General features: G+C 40.8%; 2 protein-coding genes across 4 annotated transcripts in view; one reads left to right on the forward strand and one right to left on the reverse strand.

Moving 5' to 3' along the window:
- The first annotated feature begins 294 nt into the window (after positions 1-294).
- nup153 (nucleoporin 153) lies at positions 295-18,109 on the forward strand. The gene is made up of 22 exons (XM_087786220.1): positions 295-427; positions 3,046-3,250; positions 3,369-3,653; positions 4,915-5,051; positions 5,498-5,617; positions 5,726-5,842; positions 6,616-6,660; positions 6,741-6,794; positions 7,540-7,641; positions 7,708-7,763; positions 8,955-9,075; positions 9,156-9,302; positions 9,373-9,444; positions 10,006-10,066; positions 10,139-10,240; positions 10,304-10,945; positions 11,764-11,928; positions 13,573-13,743; positions 13,805-13,969; positions 15,120-16,280; positions 17,411-17,495; positions 17,567-18,109. Exons 1-22 carry the CDS (start codon positions 353-355, stop codon positions 17,637-17,639), a joined length of 4,161 nt encoding a protein of 1,386 aa, XP_087642346.1. The 5' UTR covers positions 295-352; the 3' UTR covers positions 17,640-18,109.
- A 1,628-nt stretch (positions 18,110-19,737) lies between these two features.
- The window catches only part of cap2 (cyclase associated actin cytoskeleton regulatory protein 2), a 31,164-nt gene continuing 30,795 nt past the window's right edge, over positions 19,738-20,106 (reverse strand). For all 3 annotated transcript variants that reach the window (XM_087786221.1, XM_087786222.1, XM_087786223.1), the window contains exon 13: positions 19,738-20,062. In XM_087786221.1, the coding sequence (XP_087642347.1) occupies positions 19,979-20,062 (84 nt within the window). In that variant the 3' untranslated portion in view covers positions 19,738-19,978. The remainder of the gene's footprint in view (positions 20,063-20,106) is intronic.

Raw genomic sequence — 20,106 nt, forward strand, 5'->3', positions numbered from 1 at the left:
TCTTATTTTTAATAAGTGTAATATACGTGTATGTATGTTTTATCTTTTTGTTAACTGCTGTGACTACTTCAATTTCTACAATTGGGGAAGAATATATATAAATAAAGATATTTCATCAATAAATAATTGAATATTGTATTTATGGTTTCATACATTTTCTTTTTCTCCTCAATAGATACGAGAATACTCGGTAGAAAATAAACGAATTGCACTGAAATACTACTTCTAGTAGCTACTCCTGTCCACTAGATGGCTGTGTTGCGCATCAAAGGCGAATTGGCAACAAGTATTAAAAACAAAGAACAGCGGCTCGGAGCTTCATCCGGCGCCCAAACTCACAGACGCAACAGTCATGGCGCACAGCGATGGAGGGAAAATCAGAACCAGGAGAGTTGTTAAAGACGCTCCGTATGACAGGCGCAATCGAGTAAGTCATCTTCGAGTCGTCGGAGCGAAGCCAACTATCGCCGAGGTGTCGTGTCGGTGTAGCTGTTGTTGTTGTTGTGTAGTTGGAGACAGTTTGAGGCCTAGTGGTAGCGCCTGTGGCCTCCATGCGTTGCTAGCGTGTCCATGAGACGCCACAGAGTTAGCCGAGCAAACGCACCTGACAGCTCCACTAACCGCGCAGATCAGGGTTTCAACTCTATGTTATGCCACCGAGCCCCGCACTCGTGCCGTGTCGTCTGTTGGCATTCCCAAATATTGTTTTTATTCCGCAGTTAGCTCCTGGCCAAGTTGACGTGCAGCTAGGAAGTCTGCAACTGTAGCTAACGTCAGCTAACATGCTAACGCGGTGCAGCTATCATTGTTGTCCTTGTTGCTAAAGTACAGAAAGTTAACGCGCAGGACAATGAGCTAAACGTAACTTTACACTTTGACTTGACTTGCGACACTGCTCCTAACTAGTCTTGTGGTCCTGGTCCTGTATTTTTTAGCGTTAATTTGGGCGGCAGGAGTTGAATTGCGCAAAAGCACCGGCAGCACATGTGGTTGAGTCGCTGCTTGTTATCACCTGGTTAGATATAAGTGACTGTTTTATTTACCTTTGGACATGGCAGGTCTGCAAAAGTGGGTCAATTCATGTTGACGCGTCCCTCCACTAACTAAATGTCTTATTTATAATCGGCACAGATTTGTTTGTATTTACCGTGTGCTATGACGAACCTTAAGATATTTCATTTAATCTTCTTCATGTCTGCGAAAATAATATGCAAAGTGTAATAATGCAACTTCAAAATAAATAATCCTTTGATTATTTAAAGATAATAAAATGCATGCACACATCAGAGAACTTCAGACAGTTGAGGGTCTCGACCGTCTATTTGGACATTGAAAATCTATTTCAATATAATGGGGTGATGTCTGTCTGTATTTTTATTTAAAACAAGCACTGAATTGATTAGCTCTTGCATTTAATTTTATTAAAAACAAATGATTTATATCTATTGACTAAACTATAAAGTCCAAATAGGAACTCTCGTATCTGGCAACATCTCCACATCTTTTGTTATAATCTCAAACGGCAGGTATATTATTAACTTCTTCACAGATATTTGAGAGGTTTCAGACAAAAAATAATATGTAACGCAAGGTTAACAAAATATTTTTATGTGATTACCTCTCACACATGTCAGTTATGCGTGCCCTTGGGAAAGTGCAGCTGAATACAAATGTATTTATATTATTATATTATTATTTCTATTTCTATGTAACTATGAGAAGTCGGAGCATCTCTGAAGAGAAGCGTTATGATCCAGCGATCCTTATTATGAAGTGAATGATTGATGTCGGCATCCTTGCTTGTGTCACCCGTGGCAAATGTAGGGATGTAGCAATATTTCTGCAATCACAGTTGATTATTCCCTACTTTCAGGGGCTTAACCCTGTATATTCTAACTTGTGTTTATATTTAATTTAACTTAATGCATGTTCGTGTTCTGTTCAAATAATTCACGCACACAAACTAAATTTGTTGTAAAGCAATTGATGGTTATTATTTTTATTTAAATATCTAGAAGCTGCTCAGCCTAATTCAGAGTTAGGGTTTTGTTCAAATGCATATATGTTAATTTTCTTTATTGCTAGATTGAACTGCACTATAAACTGGTAACTAGACACCGGTATTCAGGTTATAGATTTCTAACTCATTTTTTAACATTCAAGGAGTTGGATAGATGGAGAAAACTTTATTGATCCCTCTGGAGGTCTCCTTTGGGAAATTGTTTTTCCAGCACACGACAACACAGACGAGAACAAAGTTTATATAAAAAGAAAGTGCAAGATTACACAATCTAAGTCTAAAGATAAAGATTTACATGGAATAGAATCATCTTTTCGCTCCACTTCTGCCCCCAAACTCATAATTAAACCATCTAATAGCACAAGAAATGAATGAGTCCCTGAGTCTATTAGTGTTGCATCTGGGAAGGAGCAGTTGTGCTTCTTCTGTGGGTGAGACGTTCAAAAAGGCTACACATTGTCTTTTTAATATTGCAGTAAATTGTCAGCCAGATGAACGAGCACTTGAGCAAACAAAATTTTTTGTATGATAACAGTGAGCGAAAATGGTTTGTGGAGTTTTGAAATGTCTGTTAAAGTAGATAGGCAGATTGCTGAGTCAGTGCTTCATGTCTGAAGCTGGGAAAATGTCGCTCCTAACTGCTTTATCTGCTCAAAACACAGATGGTTTGCTTAGTCTATATGAAAGTCCACAGAAGTAGAAGGCTGGTTCAGGTGTTTGAAGTTCTGAAGGTGGCCTTGCATGAATCAATTTGAACCTGCTTTGTTATATTTACCCGTGTGAGTTAATAACATGTATTGCTTCTCAAATAATGATTGAACTGCAAAACAAACAAAGTGTCAATACGCTAATAATCTCACAACAGCAAAGGGATTCTGAGGTGCCGTTTCTGTTTACCCATATATGTTAACAAAGTCCCCCATGATCTGTGGCTGGTACTCCACACATACTGTGTTTTGCTGTCATACTTCAATGTTTGTATAAACCAGTCATGATTAATTTTCTTTGTCTGCCCTTTTCCTCAGCCACAGCACACGCTCATGAATATGATGAAAGATACAGTTAAAGGAATCGTTCCTCGTTGGCTTAAAAACTTTTTTGAAAACGGAGGCTCCCCTGTAGAAGGACATCCTGCGCAGAACTGCCAGCCTCGTCCCCACAATATTGATGAGACGGAACCTCCCTCTCATAATAGATTCACTATACCAGAACCTCGAACAAGTGTTGCAGGTGAGGAATTAAGTTTGTGCTTGTATCGTCTAAATTGTTAAGTTTTTCCCTTAATTGCATCTCCTTCAGAAAATGTTTTTTTTTTAAACTCATGTGGCTTTTTGTCTTTTTTGCACAGACCCCCCCACAACTAGTACAATCTACCGATTTCAAGAGCACGTGCTGTCGCGACCACCTCTCAGCCGCTCAAGCCGACTTCATTTTTCGCCGCTGGAGATCTCCACCCCGGTCGTTGAAAGCCACAACTATTTCCAGCAGCCCTCCACGTCTGCAGCCCCAGGCCCCTTCTTTAACAAAGAGTTGAGTCCCAGTCCTATCAAAGAGATGAAGGACAGCATTTCGCAGCACGAAGACGACAACATTTCCACCACCAGTGGCTTCTCCTCTCGGGATTCTGACAAAGGTAATGATGGTAGCGTGAGTCTGAAAGTAAATTTGATCTCCAACAAATTGCTAACAAGAGTAAACCCAATGAGATTTTTTTTAGACATTGATCAGAAAAAATGTTTACAAATAATATAAGTGTCTATGTTGGGCTCATAGCAAGGAGAAGTAGGTAAAGTAAAGGTTATTTGTAAAGGTGTTTCCAGACCAGGGTCACGAAGCGCTTTAACAAACAAAAACAATATACAGCTAAAATGCATGCTTTAAAAGGTGAAGGCACGTAAGACAAACACTGTATAAAAACGTCTTAAGATGTTTCTTGAAGGAGTCAGTAGATCATCAAACACAGAGGAAGGTCTTATCAAAGCTTAGGAGCAACAGTCTGGAAGGATTTCTGTTCGGGAACCATCAGAAGATTCTGATCCACAGACCTCAGAGCCCGAGCTGGGGTGTAAGTCTGGATCAGATCACTGATGGAAGGTCTGACCATGAATAGATCTGAAAGTAAGAATCAGAATTTAAAAATGATCCTGAAAGAAACTGGCAGCCAGTGAAGAGTTTGAAGGAGAAATGTGAGTTCTTCTACTAGAGCAGCCAGTGAAGAGTTTGAAGGAGATATGTGAGTTCTTCTACTAGAGCAGCCAGTGAAGAGTTTGAAGGAGAAATGTGAGTTCTTCTACTAGAGCAGCCAGTGAAGAGTTTGAAGGAGAAATGTGAGTTCTTCTACTAGAGCAGCCAGTGAAGAGTTTGAAGGAGAAATGTGAGTTCTTCTACTAGAGCAGCAAGTGAAGAGTTTGAAGGAGAAATGTGAGTTCTTCTACTAGAGCAGCTCAGAATTCTGGCTGCAGAGTTTTGTATGAACTGCAGGCGAGACACATCCTTCTTGTTTAGACACGAAATATACTGTAACAATAGTGTAAACGACACAAACACATGGATTATAAGATCCAGATCGTGTTGATCAGGCTCTCGGAGGTTTTTATTCAGAAACGGTTGTTAAAATGTCAGATTGCTTGTTGTATTCCATATGTGTTTAAGTGTCATTAAAAAAAGGATTTTAGAGTAACATAGCATCTGTATGCATTGATCCAAACGTGTATATATATATTTTTATTTTCTGTATTAATTCATGCCCAGGTAGATGGTAGACATTCAGTCATTCTCGTACTTGACAAAGTCATATAACTGATTTATCTCTAGAAAGACCTTCACGGTTTGAAGAGCATTGATGTGAAAGCTTCTTCTCTGCTACATGTCTGACCCCTGAAGTGTCTTTGCAGATGTTCCTGCTCCTAAACCTCCTCTAAGCCCGCAACGAAGGCTGGACATGGACAGGAGCAGCTCTGCGCCTTTATTTTCCCCTGCAAGTTCACGGAAACCTTCGTTCAACGTGTCCGTGTTTGGGAGTCCACATAACGTGAGTGTTCACGCTTCATTTGAGGAACATTTTTAATGGACCAGTTCTTCACTGTGAATGCTGTGGCCTGATGGTTTACGTATCAAACTATTATTATAACAGTTCCCGCTCATCCAGGATGCTGTAGTTTGCATCTCCTAAAGAGGCTGATGGACACAATAGTTGATATTTGGCTGTAAAATGGGGAATTTATTTGGCATCATTTACAGTTCTGCTTTCACAATAATTTGATATGCAAGTAATGTTATGTGTAGAACCGTGTTTAGATGACGTTTGTTTTAGTGTAGCATGAGGCTGATGCTTTTATACGTCTGGCTCAGGTTGATTAGAATTCAAGGCTTTCATCGTCATCATGTTCAGGATCAGTAGAGCCGTTCGAACACCAATGTATTAACTCTAACACTCTGAAATGGTATTTGTATGATGGATCCTTTTCTTGGTTTCAGTCGCTTTTAAAAAGCACCGCGAACTCGAGGCAGCTGGGAGACTCGCCGTTTTATCGAGGCAAGACGACGTATGGAGGAGCTGCCGCCAGTTGTCGCTCTCGTGCTGACACACCGTACCAGGTATGTAACGCTGCTGTGCCACAGATCATGGTCCTCGTGTCTAAAGATCATCTTAAGATGAGCCACTGTTGCGTTACTCATTTGTTCTACCGCTAAATGTCTTTTAAGGCTCCGATTAGAAAACTGGTGAAGATCAGGCCAGCTTCTGCTCAGCCGTGCGGGGTGACCAGCGCCACCGCCAAGCGATTCCTGCAGTCCTTGGAACAAATGTCCAGTCCGTTAGCTGTGAGTATTAATCAATCAAAGCTTGTTTGTCTATTACCAATATAATGATTGCAATTCAGTTTGACTTTTTCTTTTTTATCATTTGATATAACACTTCACTGTCGACCAGGCCTATATATTAGGATGAGTTGATTGATTGATGCCTAAATCAATTTGAATAAAATATCTTTATTTAACTTTTGAATTGTACAATCCAAACATTAAAAGATGAAGCACAAAACGGCTGGAATAATCAGCTGATTTTAATTATCGCACAGATTGGAGTACGCCCCAATTTGTAAATACATTTCTTCACTTTTTGATATAAGCAACAAAAAGAGAAAAATGGTGAGAGATGCTTTCGTCTCCGTCTGCTATTGTTTCTGCTGCCACCTAGTGTAGAGTTGGTGAAGTACATTTTTTTTAGGATCGCTGGGATTGTTTTGTATTAAATCACAATGTCAATTTGAATTGAAGAAACAAATAGTCTTGTTCTACGCTTTAATCTTTAACTTGGATTTTGTCTTCCACTAAGAAGACTTACTTTATCATGATTTAAAATGATGACCAATTGATACTATTAGCCATTTCTCCTACTATATTAGTTATTCTATATTTGCTGTGTGTCATCACTCGTGGACCAGTATGACTGGTTTCATTCTTCTTCATAATGAGTTAAATTCAACAAATGATTTTTCCCTCAATCAATTTCATCCTATTTATTATCTATTCCAACTGTGTAGCAAGTGTCGATTTAATGTTTTGGGGGTGAATCTATTCCTTTTGATTGACAGGATGCCAAGAGAATCCCATCAGCATCTCAATCACCCATGTCCCCAGTAAGTCGACTGTTCTTCAGAAGACGTGAACGTATCCATTCAACTTTGTGGCCCTAATTGTTGTCGTGTTGTCCTTTCAGTCTCTAGACGCCACAAATCATGGTTTTCTACGTTTCCAGGCGAGAAACAAACCGGTAAGAGTTTGAAAAAAAAAATAAATAATTGTGTCCATGTCATGCAGCTGTTTGTGATCGTAGAACATCTGCTGCTGCTCATGGACTGTGTTTCTAGTGTGTGCTTTTCTTCAAGTTGTTGCTGTGTGGAAACGGCTGTGAACACCCGTCAAAGGGTCTTTGTGTGTCTGAGCCAGTCTGGCCTCCAGTTCACGTCAGTGTACATGAGATCAGAGCTGTTGTTAATATTGCTGCACCGATCGGCGTCTTCATTCACTATCAACTTGTATTAACCGAGAAGTAACTACTTGTATTGATCACTGAAACATCAAATAACAACAATAAAACTGTACAACACTGTATTAAAAACAACAACCTTTTAAAGTAAAATAAATGACACAATATAAAACTGAAAGTTGTAAATTAAAGGAATAACAAATTGCAATTGCTAGACGGCGCGTGGGTCTTCTGTATGTTCATTTAAGTTAAGACAAGTTACAGGAAATACTACCTGAACGCAGTAAAGTAATCCTGTGTCACTGAATGCATCATCACGTGTGAGAAGTGGAGATATTAATGGAGGTTGTGTTTCTTCCGGTCTGTCCCTCATCCACCCGTTTATTGTTGATTTATTTCCAGACTTGTTGACTAAAAGTTCAACCCATCCATCATCGTGTATAAATATAGTTTCAAATATACGTGTATACATTTGTCGTCCGTGCAGCCTTCGTCGTAATTGTCTGATGGTTGTTTGTGTTCACTCTAGCTGGCGCCCTCCTTGTCACCAGTTGTTAAACACATTCCCACTCCTAAGTTGACCACGTTCAACAGTTCTCTGTCCACGAGGCCCTCGTTGACCCACGAAAAGGTGAGTTGCATTAGTTTCACAGAGAAATGAGTCCAATAATCACTCTACTGTTTTGTTTTTGTCCAGCTCCCCAAATCATTGCCGCTTGTACAACCTGAAGTAACCACAGAACCACCTGGAAGGTATTTTTCAGTTCTTTCCATTTTGTTTGATTGTTTTTGGCGTTTTATTTTTAGCTTCAGTCAATGATGATAATTATCAGTTTAAATGGTATCCATTGATGTGTGTGTCAGATTGTGATCACATGTATTAATGTTTGAAAAGCTATCTGAAGACGCACAAGGATATATGGGTTGAATTGAACGATTTATTGCATTTGCGGTTAAAAGCATGATTTTCATATGGCATGGGTTGTGATTTTATTGAATTTCTGCTAACGGTGTCTCAACAACATGGAACAACATGTGGTATCGAAGTAACGACCAAACTCTTCATAACTCCATACGACTGCAATTCAGAACAACACACTCAGTAGTGATGACACAGGAACAACACCTCTAATATGACGATGGCAGCTCAGATGAATGAAAGAACCAGACTTAAGTGTTTTCAACACGTTCATATCCTGACATCGCTTCGTAAATGTGTGTTAAGACGTGCTGCTGGCGTGTATGTGTGTGCGCACGTGTGTTGCTGGTGTGTTTGTGTCTTTGTGTGTGTGTGTGTGCGCGTGCTAGTCCAAACCACTTGATTACCTTGAACAGGTTATCAACTATATACAGTATTGAAATTGTACAATATATTATTTTTGCATTACAGGAGATGCACCTGTTTATGACAGAGTTACGAGAGCAATTGAGCAAGTTTGTGCGATTTAATATTGACTGGTTAATATAAATGTTTACGAAAGAACTTTAAGCAAGATGTTGTGGGAGTTCTTAAGGTATTTACAGTGATTGACAAGGCAAGTTATACAAGTTTGTCTAAAACTGTAATTAAATAAACATCCGTTTATTTCAATATAGGCTTAATTTGCCGTCATCTTAAAAATGCCTTCATCACTCTATCTTTATCTTAATCACAACTACATTTTACTGTAAAGTTAATTATTCATTATGTTGGAGGAAAAATGCATTTAAAAAAAACAAACAGTATAATTGCAATATTTAGGTAATTTTTCCCTAATCGTTCAGCCCTACAAGAAATCATGTTCACGCAGAAGAACTTGATTCTTTGGCGTAATTGTTTAGTTTAGTCACACGATGGTAACGGTTTAGCAGTTTGAGGTTTCAAACCGAACCCTCATTATTACTCCCACTACTGTATTTTCTCAAGATCTCTGAATTCATAATGATGTACGTTTCCTTTCCCAGCACAATCAAGTCCAGTATTCCTGCCGTCTCTCTTCCCCACACGTATACTCCGAGTGCAGGAGGAGGGAAGATGAAGAGGGCGAGCACTCGTCATCGTCAGGGTGGATGGTCCGGCAACAAGGTAAACCTGTCGAGTCCTTCAAGAATCCGTGGATCCAGACAATGGGTCGATCATGATCGTAACAACGTGTCGTGTTCCAGGCGCCCGTCGAACCCGCCCCCATCAAAGAGCCTCCCACACCCATGGACGCGTCCTTCCGTTTCTCCACGCCGCCTGCGTTCGCGCCTCTGACTATCGAAAACGCATTCAAGTCATCGGACTGTACTTTTTCTCAGGACGCAGTCGAGGTTTGTTTGCTCAACTTTGATTTTCCCCCAAAGTTTAGTTTCTGCTCAACTGGCTTCTGTTTTCCCTTAGACCCCCAAATTGTCAACCTCAACTAGCGCGACCTTTACCTTTGCCCCACCGGGTCTGATTTCAGCAACTTCTGTGAGTCATTCTTCCCTTTTCAACCATCACAGGCGCGAGTCGCTTCATGTGCACGACACAAATTGAACGATCGACTGAATCGGAGTCTTAACGACTAATGTAACTATTTATCCACCAAACTGACTTTCAGGCAGTTTTTGAGTCTTCGCATAACAAGACATCATTATGATGAATAAATACATCCTAAGTATAAACAATTGGTAAATAATTGTCTCTGACGATGTACATTGATGAGACTAATATGTATGTACAAAACTACATTTGAAGAAAAGTATAGAAAAAGCTAAATATCTGGTAGAAAGTCTCTTCTTATTATTCAACATCATTTCTTCACCTTTTAAACAAACATTTGAAACGATATTCTTAACTTTTCTAGTAAACTTTGAAAGGATTTCTTTCTTCGACAGTTTTCGCTTTGCACTTTTTAGGCTGAAAAGCGCAAATGTTTCTAATAAATATGCAGCGTAAATCGATGTAAACTGGCTGTACAATCTTCTACACAATCTTTCTTGTGAACATTAGGACTGTGATATTAAAGTTCATTTTACTTCTGTGTTCCAGCCTGTAGCCAACTTTAATTTTAATGCTCCCGTTAATGAGACCCAAGCCATACCTACAGCAGGTGAGCATCTCTGTCTTAAGTCTCTTTTGTTCAGGGCTTTTGCTTCCATCTTACTCTTTTACCTTTCTACAGTAAAACACTCGGCGCCCCAAAGCGCAGAGGACTTCGAAGGACCCTTTAGAGCCGCTAAGACCCTCAAACAGGGCAGTGTGATGGACATTCTTAAATCCCCAGGTGAGTTGTTAACATGTGCACGATGATCTTAACGGAAACTAATCGTCAAACCTTCGTCTTCAGGTTTCACGTCCTCTTTGCCCAAAGCTTCGACTCTCCTCTCGACTTCGCCGCCTTCGGTCCCTTCTTTCACCTCCACCACCTCCTCAGGGTTCGGAAACCTCAACTCCAAGGCTCCGGGAAGCTGGAGCTGCGACACTTGCTCAGTACAAAACAAGCCATCGGACACGAAGTGCGTCTGCTGCAAGGCGGCGAATCCCAAATGCTCGGACAGTAAAGCCTCCTCCTCCCACGGCCTGGCGACCAAGGGCGGCATCCCGAACGGCGGCACGCCCAACGCAGACTTCGGGATTATGTTTTCCAAACCCACGGGAACATGGGACTGTGACACGTGCCTCGTTCAAAACAAACCCGACGCGCTCCGGTGCGTGGCGTGTGAAACGGCGAAACCGGGCACCGGCATGAAGCCTTCGTTCAGCCTGCCCTCGGCCTTCTCCGCCGTCAAGACCGCCTCCCTCCCCACGGCCCCCGTCTCCCCCATTTCCACGTCCACGGTCTGCGCGGCGGCCACCGCCTCCTCACAAGGGTTGCCCGGCTTCGGGGAGCAGTTCAAGAAAGCCGAGGGATCATGGGAGTGTGACACGTGCATGGTGGTGAACAAGGCGGACGATAAAAAGTGTGTGGCGTGTTCCAGCGCCAAGCCTGGTGAGTTTCACGATATGAGCAACGTTTTAATGGGAATAAATCCGGGACATCACGGTATTAATAGTTGAATTTAACATTTAAAATGTTGAGAAGTTGTATTATTAATCAAAACTGTTGTGGTTTTTTTTCAGTGTTGAATTTGGTGTTTGGTTTTTTTTATATAATAGTATATTAGACTACGTCTAAAAAATGTATTTTGTAGAAATTCACGTTTTAGAATTCAAAAGAATCAAAATTCAATATTTTTGTAGTCTTTTGAATTCAATATCCAATTTTTGTTGTATGTTGCCACGAGAGTGAGAGAGTATTGAGCTATTTGATCGAGGTGTCGGCCAATGATGTGACACGCAGACGATCAGGTGACGGCGTCTTAGTGTTGCATGATTGGAAAAAATAAAGATTTCAAAATTATTAGAATTACAATATCAAACTCTGTGTTTAAAAAAAAAAAAAACTCAACAAAAACGAAGCCACTCTTCAATTTTCTTAATCAGTTCCATTGTTTCCATTTGCACTTTCATGGATTATATTTTGGCTCGTCTCTAATGTAATTTGACAAACATGCGGTTTCCAGGCATCATGATGCAGAAAACAAAAATCCATTAACGCCTGCTTGTTACCATGGAAACGGGAGGTAAAAATGGCCCCTTCAGGGCTGCGTCTCATGAGCAAGATGTCGTGTTTGACATCGCGTAAACAAACAAAGATTCCAGACTGTGGTTTTACTCCATGTTCATCTCCTAAACGTGTGGCGTCACGATGCTGAAGATGGGATTTATGTGAACACTTATTAACGCGTCGTGACGTTGACTCTGCAGGTGCTTCGGCCTCAGCGGGACCCTTGTTGTCGGCCCCCGGCGCGCCACTGTTCGGGTTCGGAGACAAGTTCAAGAAAGCCGAAGGTTCCTGGGAGTGTGACGCGTGTATGGTGATGAACAAGGAAGACGTGTCCAAGTGCGTGGCCTGCACCAGCGCCAAACCAGGTGAGGAGCCTAGCCCATACTATCACCCCTGCCAAGGAGGTCACATGTTTGTTCGCTGATATTCAAGTGTTTACCTTGCTTGTTCAGGAAGTAGATGTTGACCTGAGTGTCGGTTGAAAGAAATGTCTTCAGTCTTCATAAAGACTGTAAAGCCTGAAGGATGAAGTTGAACCAGACGCTCGTGGTTGTATCTTAAGAACTTGGTTAGAATTCACCGACAAATTGACGAACCATTGTCGAGGGCTTTTATTACGGCTGCAGGATCAACGGAATTCAAAATGAAAATAACATAATAATGAATGAAAATGAGGATAAAAAACAATTTAATTTCGTAGATGGATCGTTGACGTACAGGAGACCTATGCGTCAGTGTTGTGGAGATGTTACAAGTATTCATAACGTATTGCATTTCAAACTATAAAGAGTAGTAGAGGAACATTTCAAAGTAGAGGAGGAGGACATCTTTCTTTCCGTGACATGGTTTTGATGACCGTTATTAGTTTTGTTGTTTAAAAAAACCCATAAAGAAAGTTTTAAGTCGAAAGTTCATATATCTGTTGGTGTTTGTATCGACAATAATCTGTTGATGCGTATACAGGGTCAATGATGTATAGTGTAGTAACAAGTATATATGTGTAGTAACAAGTATATATGTGTAGTATTGTCCAGTACTTGACTCTGGTGTTGTGATAGTGTAGTAACAAGTATTTATATGTGTAGTATTGACCAGTACTTGACTCTGGTGTTGTGATAGTGTAGTAACAAGTATTTATATGTGTAGTATTGTCCAGTAATTGACTCTGGTGTTGTGATAGTGTAGTAACAAGTATATATGTGTAGTATTGTCCAGTACTTGACTCTGGTGTTGTGATAGTGTAGTAACAAGTATATATGTGTAGTATTGTCCAGTACTTGACTCTGGTGTTGTGATAGTGTAGTAACAAGTATATATGTGTAGTATTGTCCAGTACTTGACTCTGGTGTTGTGATAGTGTAGTAACAAGGATATATGTGTAGTATTGTCCAGTACTTGACTCTGGTGTTGTGATAGTGTAGTAACAAGGATATATGTGTAGTATTGTCCAGTACTTGACTCTGGTGTTGTAGTATTTACAGACCACATGACTCTTGAAGTCGTAACTGCTTTCATTTGTTTTCAAACAAAAATATGTCCAAACACCACCTTTAGAAGCTGCTGGGTCTTACTGTATCCTCTCGTTCTCAGTCATCGCCGGGATCTCATTGTTCCTTTAGCCTCACAGGACGTTCTAATTGCAAAAGTTGCAGACATTTAATTGCAAAAAAAAGAAAAGAATGAACACTGTATTAATTGCAAATAAAAAAAGACGGAGCTGTTTAATATCAATAGAGTATCATGAAAGAAAGTATTGCAATACTTGCATAAATCAATGTTTTCTTACACTCCTATTATCTCTGACTTCTGAGGATGAATATTTGTTTCTGTGCAAAATGACGACGTGTAAAATTAGGCTCAGACATACTATTGACAGATGTCGAGTAGAAGAAAAAAATGGACGAACAAGTTGAGCTGGTTATTGGTCGCATGTGATCATGTGACCACATGGGTGTGACATGGAGAGAGCAACAACTCACTGTGTGTCAACATGTTCTTCTTGATGCCAGGAGCGTCGTCGGGAACGTCGTCGGCGCTCCCGTTCGCCCCCAGCGGCGCCCCAGTGTCCAGCTTCGCCGACGTGTTCAAGAAGCCCGAGGGCTCATGGGAGTGCGACAGCTGCATGGTGGTCAACAAGGCGGGCGACGGCAAGTGTGTGGCGTGTTGCAGCAACAAACCAGGTGCGGCTCCTGACGACCCAGCGATCGATGTGAGATAACCACTGGTTTCCTCGCTCGCCAGGCGCAGCGACGTCCACGCCCGCCCCGGCGTTCGGGTTCGGAGACCAGTTCAAGAAGACTGAAGGCTCATGGGAGTGCGACGCGTGTATGTTGGCGAACAAAGCTGTGGACGTGAAGTGTGTCGCGTGTCAGAGCTTGAAACCTGGAGCTGCTGTGGAGAACAAAGGTGACCAATCTTGAATGTGATCCATGTACCAGAGCAGGTATTGTAAATACTTGTGTGGGTAGTACTGTCCAGTACTTGACTCTGGTGTTGTGATAGTGTAGTAACAAGTATGTATGTGTAGTATTGTCCAGTACTTGACTCTAGTGTTGTGATAGTGTAGTAACAAGTATATATGTGTAGTATTGTCCAGTACTTGACTCTAGTGTTGTGATAGTGTAGTAACAAGTATATATGTGTAGTATTGTCCAGTACTTGACTCTAGTGTTGTGATAGTGTAGTAACAAGTATATATGTGTAGTATTGTCCAGTACTTGACTCTGGTGTTGTGATAGTGTAGTAACAAGTATATATGTGTAGTATTGTCCAGTACTTGACTCTAGTGTTGTGATAGTGTAGTAACAAGTATATATGTGTAGTATTGTCCAGTACTTGACTCTAGTGTTGTGATAGTGTAGTAACAAGTATATATGTGTAGTATTGTCCAGTACTTGACTCTGGTGTTGTGATAGTGTAGTAACAAGTATATATGTGTAGTATTGTCAGTACTTGACTCTGGTGTTGTGATAGTGTAGTAACAAGTATATATGTGTAGTATTGTCCAGTACTTGACTCTAGTGTTGTGATAGTGTAGTAACAAGTATATATGTGTAGTATTGTCAGTACTTGACTCTGGTGTTGTGATAGTGTAGTAACAAGTATATATGTGTAGTATTGTCCAGTACTTGACTCTGGTGTTGTGATAGTGTAGTAACAAGTATATATGTGTAGTATTGTCAGTACTTGACTCTGGTGTTGTGATAGTGTAGTAACAAGTATATATGTGTAGTATTGTCAGTACTTGACTGTGGTGTTGTGATAGTGTAGTAACAAGTATATATGTGTAGTATTGTCCAGTACTTGACTCTGGTGTGTTGAATATTGATCAATACTCTACTGTACGTTAATAAAATATAATTAAATTCAAGCGTAAAAATAGTCAGATTTGATTGAATGTGAAGCAAAATAAAAATCTAGTGCTTCTTAATATTGATAAGTTTACGTGAAGAAATACTTGATACTGTATTTCAATATTTGTTGCACGTCTACTACGTGTACATGTACATGTACTGACCAGATCTTCTTCTCTTCCGTCCTGTTTCTTCTTCTGCAGCCTCCAGCGACTCCTTCTCCGCCGCTCCCTTCAAGTTCGGGTCCTCGGGTTCGGCGCCGGCGTTCTCCGGGTTCAAGTCCAGCGACGGCGAGTCCTCGCCCTTCAAGTTCGGCTCCTCGTCGGAGGTCACGCTGAGCGACGGCGCCGCCTCGGGGTTCAAGTTCCCCGGAGTGTTCGGGGAGCCCAGCGCCGACAAACCCCCGGCGTTCGGATCCGCCGGCGCCGCCTTCTCGTTCGGGCAGAGCTCGGACGGCAAACCCACGTCTGCGGCGGCGCCGACCTTCAGCTTCGGTCAGACCCAGGACGCCGGGACTCCCTCGGTCACCCCGGGTCAGGACAGGAAAGCTGCCGAAGCTCCCGCTTTTACTTTTGGTCAGAACAATAAACCCACTGCTGCTGCTCCGGCCTTCGCTTTTGGACAGAACCAGGACAACAAGCCCGTCGCCGCCGCCGCCCCGACCTTCAGCTTCGGTCAGACCCCGGACAGCAAACCTGCGGCTCCTGCGGCTCCATCTTTTACGTTCGGTCAGACCCCGGAGACTAAAGTGGCTGCAGCTCCATCCTTCTCCTTTGGTCAGAACCAGGAGGCACCTGTCGCCGCCGCCCCGACCTTCTCCTTCGGCCAGGAGAGCAAGGTTCCCGCCCTCTCCTCTGGACTCTCCTCTGGACTCTCCTCTGGACTCTCCTCTGGACTCTCCTCTGGACTCTCCTCTGGACTCTCCTCTGGACTCTCCTCTGGACTCTCCTCTGGACTCTCCTCTGGACTCTCCTCTGGACTCTCCTCTGGACTCTCCTCTGGACTCTCCTCTGGACTCTCCTCTGGACTCTCCTCTGGACTCTCCTCTGGACTCTCCTCTGGACTCTCCTCCGGACTCTCCTCCGCCCCGGCGTTCACCTTCGGTCAGAGCCAGGAGGCGAAGGCCCCGGCGTTGGCTCCTCCGGGAGGCTTCGTCTTCGGCCAGAGTCAGGACAAGGCAGCGGCGCCGTCGGCGAGCGTCGCCACGTCCGCCTTCGTGTTCGGACAGAACCAGGAGAGCAAACCCGCCGCCGCCCCTGCAGCCGCCCCCACCTTTGTGTTTGGCGCCGCCGCCGCCGCCGCCGCGACTCCGGCGCCCTCTTTTAACTTTGGATCCACAGCGCCCCCTGCTGCCCCGAACACAGGTTTGTCATCGTTTTTGTAGAGTCCTGTCACAATGTTTCCTGAGTTCATTAAATATATGTTTATATATTCGGAGAAATAACGTCATTAAACTACTTTAAATAATATCAGCAAATTTGGAGTACAAATACTCGTAATTTTCAACAATTTTCAACTATAATCAAACACTTTTCAACTATAATCCAACAATTTTCAACTATAATCAAACAATTTCAACTATAATCAAACAATTTCAACTAAAATCAAACAATTATTAACTATAATCAAACAATTTCCAATTATAATCAAACAATTTCAACTATAATCAAACAATTATTAACTATAATCGAACAATTTCCAATTATAATCAAACAATTTCAACTATAATCAAACAATTTTCAACTATAATCAAACAATTTCAACTATAATCAAACAATTTTCAACTATAATCAAACAATTTCCAATTATAATCAAACAATTTTCAACTATAATCCAACAATTTTCAACTATAATCAAACAATTTTCAACTATAATCAAACTATTTTCAACTATAATCAAACAATTTTCAACTATAATCAAACAATTTTCAACTATAATCAAACTATTTTCAACTATAATCAAACAATTTTCAACTATAATCAAACAATTTTCAACTATAATCAAACTATTTTCAACTATAATCAAACAATTTTCAACTATAATCAAACTATTTTCAACTATAATCAAACAATTTTCAACTATAATCAAACTATTTTCAACTATAATCAAACAATTTTCAACTTTAATCAAACAATTTTCAACTATAATCAAACTATTTTCAACTATAATCAAACTATTTTCAACTATAATCAAACAATTTCAACTATAATCAAACTATTTTCAACTATAATCAAACAATTTCAACTATAATCAAACAATTTTCAACTATAATCAAACAATTTTCAACTATAATCAAACAATTTTCAACTATAATCAAACAATTTTCAACTGTAATCAAACAATTTTCAACTATAATCAAACAATTTTCAACTATAATCAAACAATTTTCAACTATAATCAAACAATCGAAGGCATAAATATTATTAAAATTCACATGTTTATCTTTTTATTAAATTAAACTGTCATTTACTCAAGTCTTCTTCTTCTCCTCCAGGCTTCTCGTTCGGTGGTGCGATGGCTTTCCGGTCTAATACCTCCACGGCGCCACCGCCTGGAGCCCCTGGAATGTTCAGTATGGGGTGAGTCTGACTCTGATGTCACTGTTGACCAAACAAAGCTGCTCAGAATGTGACGCGAGTTTCTTCCCCAGAGTCTCCGACGCCGCCGACGCACAAACGCTCTCCAAGCGGAAGATAAAATCGGCCGTTCGCCGCCGGAGGTGAAGCTGGAGGCGAAGAACACTTAATAAAACTGTACATTTGATGTTGTGTCACTGGAGGCTGAAGCAGCTTCGACAGTTTACGTGTGAAGCTCTGATTGTTGCTGAATGAGTGAATAAATAAAATCCATAATTGCGTGTTTTCAAAAACCATATTTGTTTTCTTCTGCTGGAGCGACTCGTCGAGATGTTCTCGTGATTTGAGTTTGTCGTGAAATCTTCTAGCGGATGTTATTTTAGATACAAAGACATGAACGAACATCCGGACATTTTTAAGTTTTGGTTTGTTTTTTGTTTTGTTTTTTCTGTCTGGTTTTTGATCTGAAGAGTTTTTAATTATTTTTGATCCACGTCAGTGTTTGACGTTTCCTGATTGGCTGTTAGCGTTTGCTGGAGAAACTTTGTACATATTAGTGTAAATAACACAGAAGGACATTTCCATTGCATTAGTAAATAAAAACAAAAACTGGAAAACGTTGATCTTTTTGAGAATTAGCGTCGAAATGACTTTTATCCAGCGGTTCAAAGGTCGATGTTTGTCACGTGACACGAGCATGTCGGTCCGGACACTTCCTGCTTGATGACGTCACGGGCCGCGAACGTTTATTTAAAATGTTTTTATTTCTGTTCTTAAGTGAACGAAACTCCAACTGAACGACTTAAATACACTTTTAACTACACATTTAATATTTAAATTAAAGGAATAAATGTTGCTTTCACACAACGGAATGCGTCCATGTGACGAGGACGCTGATTGGCTGAATCGGGTCACATGCCAGCCCTATTTTTCTTAATCATTTTGAAAATAAAATGAAACATTTTTCTTTTCAGTTTTTAAATCTTTTGGTTTTTATGGAGAATTCCAGGTTTATTTTCTATTCTAGGGTTGTTTTAATCAAATACATTTCAGCCAATCAGCGGCGTCGTCACACCCCGGATACATCCCGTTGGGTCAAAAAGTCACGTGCGCAGTCGGACCAGGAAGTGACGAAATCGAGAGGATGCTTTTAAAATGTTCAAAATCAATTAAAATATATAACGTGCGGTAAAAAAGTCTCATTAAACACTTAAGTTAAATTTCTGGTCTGTTATAATAAATAAAAAAAAACATTTAATAAAGACTTTTTCCGGTATGTGACGTCATCACGTAGGAAGTGCCCGGGCGTAAACATATTTCTACCTTGACTTTATATTTAAGTCTTTGAATGTTGAACATCAAAATAAAATAGTATTCCGAACGTGAAGTTTAGCATCAAGTGAGTAAATAATGAATTAAATCTTCCAAAAAATGTATTTTAAATTATATTAAAGGAATATATTGACGTTTCCGTTACAAGAATATTTTAGAGAAGTTCTAGTCTCGACTGGTCACGTGGTTCAACAACGACCTTAAACCTGTACTTTTATTTTGAAGTCGAACTTAAGTGCAGAAGGTTTTTTTGTCGTTTTATTCAAACTGACTTGTTTTCACAGACAGTTGTGTATCGATGATGACGTCACTCACACACATCAGTACATGTACACACACACACACATCAGTACATGTACACACACACAACTCAGTACACACACACACATCAGTACATGTACACACACACACATCAGTACATGTACACACACACACACACACATCAGTACATGTACACACACACACATCAGTACATGTACACACACACACACATCAGTACATGTACACACACACACACACATCAGTACACACACACATCAGTACATGTACACACACACACACACACATCAGTACATGTACACACACACACACACATCAGTACACACACACATCAGTACATGTACACACACACATCAGTACACACACACATCAGTACATGTACACACACACACACACATCAGTACACACACACATCAGTACATGTACACACACACACACATCAGTACACACACACATCAGTACATGTACACACACACACACACACACACACACACACACACACACACAGAGTACAAAATACAAAGTTTAATGAACTAACCCGCGATGGCAGGAAGTTCGTTCTTAAACAAATCAACATCTTTTTTCAACTAAAAGTTTAATTTGTTTTTAAAGAAATTAAACAGAAAACACGAGACAAGTTTAAAAGTTTTATTGGAAAAAACCCAGAAACATCAAAGATTGAGTTACTTTGAGTGAGTTGAGAAAACTTAATTTTTACGGTTGGATTATTGATCGTCTTCGACTGTCGATGAAGAAAATACGCGTAAAGTTACATGAAGAGACACAAACAGCATCAACACACAAACACAACTTCTGTCAAATTTCCCTTTTTTTTTTTTTAAAAGCTGGCGTTGCTACGGCAACATCATCTCAACTCAGCCGGCCATCTCCGTGGGTTCCGTCGCCAGCTTGGATCCGTCCCACACCGTCTTGAACTGCTCCGGGACCGGGAACTCCCTCTGAAAGGCGAGGTCAAAGGTCAAAGGTGGGAGGGCGGAAGGCG

Source organism: Callionymus lyra, chromosome 3 (assembly GCF_982586985.1).
Source record: "Callionymus lyra chromosome 3, fCalLyr1.hap1.1, whole genome shotgun sequence".
Classification (NCBI taxonomy): Eukaryota; Metazoa; Chordata; class Actinopteri; order Syngnathiformes; family Callionymidae; genus Callionymus; species Callionymus lyra.

What these genes read in the sequence shown, in the direction of transcription:
- nup153 (XM_087786220.1), top strand. Translation starts at nt 353, where the DNA reads ATGGCGCACAGCGATGGAGGGAAAATCAGAACCAGGAGAGTTGTTAAA. An exon ending in GTGCTGACACACCGTACCAG is followed by an intron (nt 5,618 to 5,725) that starts GTATGTAACGCT and finishes ATGTCTTTTAAG; the next exon opens with GCTCCGATTAGAAAACTGGT. An exon ending in TCCAGGCGAGAAACAAACCG is followed by an intron (nt 6,795 to 7,539) that starts GTAAGAGTTTGA and finishes TGTTCACTCTAG; the next exon opens with CTGGCGCCCTCCTTGTCACC.